The sequence below is a fragment of the Morone saxatilis genome, unplaced genomic scaffold (genome assembly GCF_004916995.1).
Source record: "Morone saxatilis isolate NCDOM2014 unplaced genomic scaffold, NCSU_SB_2.0 Contig6, whole genome shotgun sequence".
In the NCBI taxonomy this organism is placed as follows: Eukaryota; Metazoa; Chordata; class Actinopteri; family Moronidae; genus Morone; species Morone saxatilis.
This window is the reverse complement of record NW_023340206.1, coordinates 9,405,025-9,412,200: the sequence shown is the minus strand read 5'-3', so window position 1 is coordinate 9,412,200 and position 7,176 is coordinate 9,405,025. Positions and strand designations below refer to the sequence as shown.

Sequence of the window (7,176 nt, the reverse complement as noted above, 5' to 3'; positions counted from 1 at the left end):
TGCTTCTGTGTCAACCTGAATTTCTCCTAAAGGGGAAAAATAAAGGAATATCTTATCTTATCTTATCTTATATGATCAAATCTGTGCAAGAAAGAGAAAAAAAACCAAAAAAGATACCTTATGTGAATGTGGTTGTACAATTTACTTAATTTACTTCTTTTTTTCCCCTTTTAATGTACTTGTTGTCTCCCAGGTCCCCGCCATCTCCCTGGCTTATGAAGAAGCTGAGAGCGACATAATGAAGAGACAGCCCAGAAACCCCAAAACAGACAAACTGGTGAATGAAAGGCTCATCAGCATAGCCTACGGACAGATTGGTAGGTATACCCAATGACAACTACTGTGGAAAAGTTATAGACTGTAGCGTTATGCTTTCCCATTTTTGTGGAAGGGCAACACTCTAAAAAAAGAGTTAAATTAAACTGCTCTTATTTTCTCTTAGGTATGATGCAGGCCGTAGCTGGTTTCTTCACATACTTCGTGATCTTAGCTGAAAATGGTTTCCTGCCTAATGACCTGTTGGGCATCAGAGTGTTCTGGGACGACAAATACATAAATGACCTGGAAGACAGCTATGGACAGCAGTGGGTCAGTAATGCTGATGTTTTTAATAATGCTACGGCATCTCATTAATGGAGAATAAACTGTATATTTTTTAAGGGAAATGTGCTAATCTATTCTACGTGTTCTATCCACCAGACATACGAGCGCAGAAAGATCGTGGAGTTCACCTGCCACACAGCTTTCTTCACCAGTATTGTCATCGTCCAGTGGGCTGATTTGATCATCTGTAAGACCAGGAGGAACTCCATCCTGCAGCAAGGAATGAAGTATGTACATATGAAGACATGTACATATGAACTTCACCATCAGGTTTATAAAAATAACAGACATGAGTTGAATTATTCTAACCACGGTAACGCTTCCCTTCCACAGGAACCGTATCCTCATCTTTGGACTGTTTGAGGAGACAGCTCTGGCTGCCTTCCTGTCATATTGCCCGGGCATGGACGTTGCCCTCAGAATGTACCCTCTCAAGTGAGTAAAACACACACACCCACCCACACACAGACAGCGATGCACCCATACTATGACTTTCCACACTCTGTGCAGAGTAATACTGATGGTCTTCCCAGGATATTTCAGAGGTTACAGAGTTAGACATTATGTACATAGCATTGTCGTCTTTTCCATGTAAATACTCTGTTTATTAATAATAAACTAGATAGTGTTATTATCTAGTGTCTAGCGCTAATTTCCACTTCAGAGGCAGAATGCAGCAGAAGACCTACAGTACTAATGAGATTCTGAGAGATTGCCCAACAGAGGAAAATAGAAAGCAGTGAGGGCAGGTTAAGCTCATTAGCCCAGGAGTTTTGCACGCAGCTGAAATCTCCTTGTCTTGTTCTCCTCATTATTGTTTTGCGTCTTCCCCTACTCCCGCTTCTCCTTTCTTCCTTGCCAGTTTGTCATCTGTTCCCAGAGCTTCTGTTTTCTCTCCTCTTCTGCCTTAAACTTTTCTCCCACACACTCATCTTTTTCTTTGGGTGACTGCTGATGTTTAGGTAACCCTGGATTCTGCTCCTCTCTGTCTGAGTGTCTGGTGCCTCTCCTGCCAGTCCCTCTTTCTGTCTCGTCTTGCTTTCTGTGTTTGTTTTGTTTTTCGCTTTTTTATTTCCGTCTTCACCTTTTCGGTTCTCTCTCAATTTATATTCTGACATGAGAGGGAAAGGTACTTGTTGCTAAAGAAATATGTGCAGAAAATGATAGCATTTACAGAAAATAATCAATTAATTAAGCACCCTGCGAAGACCGTTTTTTTTTTTGTTGTCACATTTTTTTTTTGTCACAGTCCAGTTGTAACTGAGTCTCTCTGTCTGTCCATCCTTTAGGCCATGTTGGTGGTTCTGTGCCTTCCCCTACTCCCTACTCATCTTCGTGTATGATGAAGTCAGAAGATACATCCTCAGACGCAGCCCAGGCGGTAAGACCTTTCTTCTGTATTTGGTGGTGCATGAAGCGGGGACAGGATTGTCTGACTTTGGCCAAATGAGAAATCAGATTAAGAAAACTATGTATCTCCAAGATTGTTTCAGATAAACTGAAGGATGAAGTGTCAGTTTATGGTCTAAGAAAATTCCCTGACTTCATTAGCTACATAAACCATTTAAAAACCCATTTGGTTACCTGGAAAATGCATTTCCATTTCTCTTGGCTCAAGCACAGTTTAACTGGTTAACACTTAAGTAGTATTGCCAGGAGTTTACAATACTGATATAAATTTTAGTGGATTATTTGAAATATATCAAGATGCCAATGAAAAAAAAAGAATAAGAAAAACAATCTACCCTAAAACAATACTTACTTCCCTGCATTTCCACCAAAATTGATTAAGATTTTGTAAATGTTATGAGATATCCTGCTAATGAACAAATGGACCGAAAAATTAGACTGGGTATTGTTGGTACTGTTCCTCCCCTCCTGATGTGGAAATTCAATTTAATGTCAGTCATAATGCACAGTATGATGCATAATACAGAGCATAAAGGCAGCGTATTAGTGAATTTTGTCATAAAAGGTTACAATATGATGGTATGGCACGATGGTGTGTTTGGCGTGAGCTTTTTATGTGCCCCCTGTTTCTATTTTTGTATGTACGCATGTGTCCTTTATCACTAGCACAACTGGGTCTCCATACAGATCAGTGAACTGTGGCAGATGGCAGGGCCCAGTGGGATTTGAACCCTCAACCCTGCCTTTGTTAATGCCTCGTTCCACCCACAGAGCTCAGCAGAACCTGCATGCAGGGCTGGCTCTGATGCAGCTGTGTCTGCTACATCTGAGCCCCACAGCACAGATCAGTGAACATCTCATTGCCCATCCATGGTGAATGATGTGTTACAATCAGACAGAAAAGACAAGTTAGGCTGACACACATTCAAGCTATGAATGAATTAAAAAAAACAAGTTCATATTTGAAGGTTTATTTGAATAGTTTTACTCAAATAAAATCCTTTCAATTTAAAATTTTCCACTCGTAGCTAAACGTCCTTCAGATTATTTTTAACCTCCGGCTGAATAAAGTTTCACTCAAAATAGGAAAACATGATTCCAGCCCAGTGTTTTTTAGCCTTCTGTGAAGCACAAGTATTCCCAGTGTTTCAGGCCTAAAATAAAATGTAGCTTTGGGCTCAGTGGGGCCTGGCGAAATATGCTAAACCACATAGCTCAGGCATCCAAACCTTAGACTCACACCAACTTCTGATGCAGTTTTATTTGATCGTGAATCCATGTAATGATACGACACAAACCACGGTTCCTTGTCTTGTTTCTTTGAATCACTGTCAGCCATCGTGAGGGATCATATCATCCTGCGGCCTAAGCGCTAAGTTAAGGGTCACAGCCGAGTCAGCCATCTTGTTATATCTGTTATTTTTAATTGTGTAAGAAAGAAGAGAATTCAGACCCTAAATATGAGGCCAAACATCTCAAAAACCATGTCCCTAATTCTGTCTTCTTTTGGTTTCTAGGTTGGGTGGAGCAGGAAACATACTACTGAGTCCACGGAGGGCGAAGTCAGTGTTTCATCGTTATTTACTGCCATGTTACATTTTTGTCTGAGATGTTAGTCAGACTCCAAAAACACATAGCATGGATAAATTAAGAATATCTTGATGTATATGTCACTCACAATAAAACATGTCTGTATCATTGTACATCGAGGGTGCTTGGAAGTTTGTTTGTTTCACTTTTGTCTGACATGGGAAGGTAAAAACAGCATTTCAGGGATTTTATGCAGGATGTTGTTTCAAGGTTCAGTAGGTATGTACCAGTATGTGAGTCAGGTCCGGTGACCCATGCAGTGGGATTATCCACCTCAACAGTTCCTAAACTTCAGTTGCACGGTCAGATACGGAGGGTTCAGAGGGAGACACAAACTTATAATACAATTATGATAACGGGAGAGAGAATTATCTTAACTTTGCAAAGCAAATGTGATCTTTTTGGATGTTATTTATAAGAGTACGCAACTTAAAGGACCATATTAGTCACATACAATCCTCCTACTTTAAAAAACCAGCAGCAAAAATTTAACATTTAATCTAAGTTAAGTGTTGTGTGTGCTTGTGACCTGTGTGTTGCTTTGATTAAAGTAACTGACCATCACAACTGAAATCAGTTAATTCCCTTTTGATCAATTAATACACTAATCATGTCAGTGTTATCTGCTGCTACAATGACCTTTTTTTAATCTTTATTTTCCCGGGATTTTATCTTTACCTTTCAGATTTTAAGGAAAAGCATGTCAGACCTGTGTGTGTGTGTGTGTGTGTGTGTGCGCACGCATGCCAGTGTGTCCATTATCTCAAGAGCAAGTCTGCCACAATAGTGTTTGCAGTGGATTGCTCTGTTGACCACTAATGCAAAGAGGCCCTCAGTGAAAATTAACTGAAGCCACTCTAATGCTATCTACTTAATGTTTACCCTGGTCATTATGAACGCCCCCTACTCCATAAAACCCTCTTATGTCTGTGTGTGTCTGTGTGTTCACAGTATCCTACAGTATCATCACACACAACCTGGTCACAGATGGCCTGCTTTACACACACTTGTAGGCAGAATATTGTCATAAGTGGGAGCCCAGCTCTGGTTGAACGGTTGAAAGTTTAATCCAGCCAATCAGGGTATTTTTCCCTCCAACTTCTCAGGTGATTTCTTTTACAGCAGAGGGTGCTAGTGCAGTAATGCAAGTCAGCGGACAAAAGGGATGGAGGGGCGTGGAGAAAATAGGAAGAAAAAGAAAGAGTGAGTTTGATGGATGGCGAGGAAAGTGAGTTGATGCGTGAGCAAGAGAACAACAAATATTGACGTTTTTTGTCGCACACATTTTCAAGACGTGTAATTAATCATCTTATTACGTTTGAAAGCACAGGCGGCTGTGTGTGGGGGGGCTCTCTTTGCTGCTTTGTTCATAATTTTCTGATGAATTGTGATGCAGCGATTTAGATGAGACGAATCGAGCGGGGTGGGGGAGAGAGAGCCAGACAGACAGACAATCTCATGGACTTCATCCTTAGTTCACAAGCAGGGACCCTGAACGTGCCTGTTGCTATGGCAACTCGTTTGAGAGCTCTCTCTCTCTCTTTCTCCAACATCTAAATAAAATCGAGGCTATTTATAGAGCCAAACTGGTAACACGTGAGCTACACTGATCCCACATGCATGGATGTGAATTCACCCACCAAAACAAAAATACAGTATGTAGATTCTACATACATGATGCACATGTATGACCATAAGCACACACACACACACACACACACACTCCTCCTCCACAATGCCAGGGCCTGCTGCTGTGTGTCCATCTGCGACTTAAGTCCACTTGTGGGGGCTTTTTTTGTTTGTTTTTTTTGTTTATTCTGGGCTTCTTCTTAAAAAAGAGGTTAAATAGGTAGAAGGGATGGCCAGGTACTCGAGCAAGGAGCATGCATGTGTGTGTGTGTGTGTGTGTGTGTGTGTGTGTAGGTGCAAAAGCCAAAGATGAACTCGTCCCTGAAGCCTCGCAGTGAAATCTTCCCGCTGCTGTTTGATCTATTTCAGGTTTATCTTGTCAGTTGATGCAGAGTGCTCTCCAGGCCAGCTGATAAGGTCTATTAGAATACACAGGGAGTCAGACAGTGAGTAAGACTGTATAACTATCGGGGTACAATAGAACTCCAATGGTGGGCTCCTCCTGCCTGCTCCAGGTCTACTTCATGGTTGAAGAGGTTGCAGCCTGCTGGTTAAAGCCGCAGACCGGAGAGCAGTGCTTGGGGGATTGGTTGCATTGAGCAAACGCCGGGTTTTCTTATTGCCTGTTTACCATAGAAATAAATCAAATATGAAGCTCTGGCAGACGTTTAGCTGTAAGGGTTGAAGCTGCTCGTCTGTCCCTACGTACAACAAGTGGCTGAATGTTTCTGGTCTCGGGCTTCGATCCAGGGATCTCTGATTTGTGTTGTGGGCTGAAAGGGTTTCAGAGCTCCTGGAGCAGATGCAAACGGTGCGTAAGGGTGTTGCTGCTGGGGTACGGTGCAGCTAACCTTGCTAGCGTGGCTGCAACGTGGAAATCAATGTGGTCTCTGCGTGGCAGGCCGCCCCCCCTCTGGCTTCCATCTCGGCGGGGGCCGTCAGAGGTCAGGGAGCATCCTGGAGCTAGCAGGGGTTCAGGTTGCAATTATTTGCAGCCCACTGATGATAGGGAAGACAGAGAAATATGTTAGAGCACAAACAATGGGCAGGGGCTCCGCTAATCAGGGGGGAGAGGGGGGATACTTTCAGGGGGGCCCAGAGCTACAGGGGCCCGATACATGCTGTTGAATCTCAAGCAGCACTTTTGATATTTTTCTATCATGAAACTAAACAGATGCTCTACTTTTGTTTGTCGGTAATGCATCTGTACAGTTGGTTTCTACACGCTGCTCTATCTGCTGCAGCTCTGCGTTCAGAGGCAGAGGGTTCAGCAGCGTTCAGCACGCAACAACCTTGTCAAGGCAGCAGGGGGAAGGAGGTGTCTGCGAACCCAGCTGTTAAGCCTGGTGAAGTGTAGATGAATCAGAAGTACACACTTTGGGAGATTTGCTTTCTTGCTGAGAGTTGGGTGAGAGGGTTGATACCCACTGTCTCATTGTGCTAAATGTGTGGCCACAGTGAGACCGGGAAACAGGGGATGCAGCCAGCCGGGCTCACAATTTAACACGTTGTTGGAAACCGTGCAAGACTTGGTTTAGTTTAGTTTTTAGAGTTTGAGCTGTTGCCCGGCAACCAGCCTGAAACCATAGTTGCCAAATTATTATTATTTTTTTTTACATTTTTGTTTTTGAACGAATGAAACAAACAAGAAATAACATGTAAGTCAGTTAGTCGGACAGAGCCTGGCTAGCTTCTGAAAATGCCCACCCCCCCCCAAAAAAATTTAAATTTAACAAATGATATAATAATAATAACAATAATAATATCATGTGTTTTATTATATCATTTATCTCAAGCTGCTGCATCATTCTGTTTTTGTAATAATTTATGATAACATGATTAGATTTCCTTGTGATATTGTAACAGTCATTAACAACTGATATTAACATGGTGTGTAACTCATATTACATTAATGGTAAATGATGTGTGTGTGTGTGTGTGTGT

General features: G+C 42.2%; 1 protein-coding gene across 1 annotated transcript in view; it reads left to right on the top strand.

The window, feature by feature from the left end:
• LOC118339801 (sodium/potassium-transporting ATPase subunit alpha-1-like) overlaps window positions 1-3,716 on the top strand; it is a 17,843-nt gene extending 14,127 nt beyond the window's left edge. The window contains exons 17-22 of the mRNA XM_035677565.1: window positions 194-317; window positions 443-588; window positions 700-830; window positions 937-1,038; window positions 1,893-1,984; window positions 3,531-3,716. Of these exons, the coding sequence (XP_035533458.1) occupies window positions 194-317; window positions 443-588; window positions 700-830; window positions 937-1,038; window positions 1,893-1,984; window positions 3,531-3,559 (624 nt within the window). The 3' untranslated portion in view covers window positions 3,560-3,716. The remainder of the gene's footprint in view (window positions 1-193; window positions 318-442; window positions 589-699; window positions 831-936; window positions 1,039-1,892; window positions 1,985-3,530) is intronic.
• The last annotated feature ends 3,460 nt before the right edge of the window (window positions 3,717-7,176 follow it).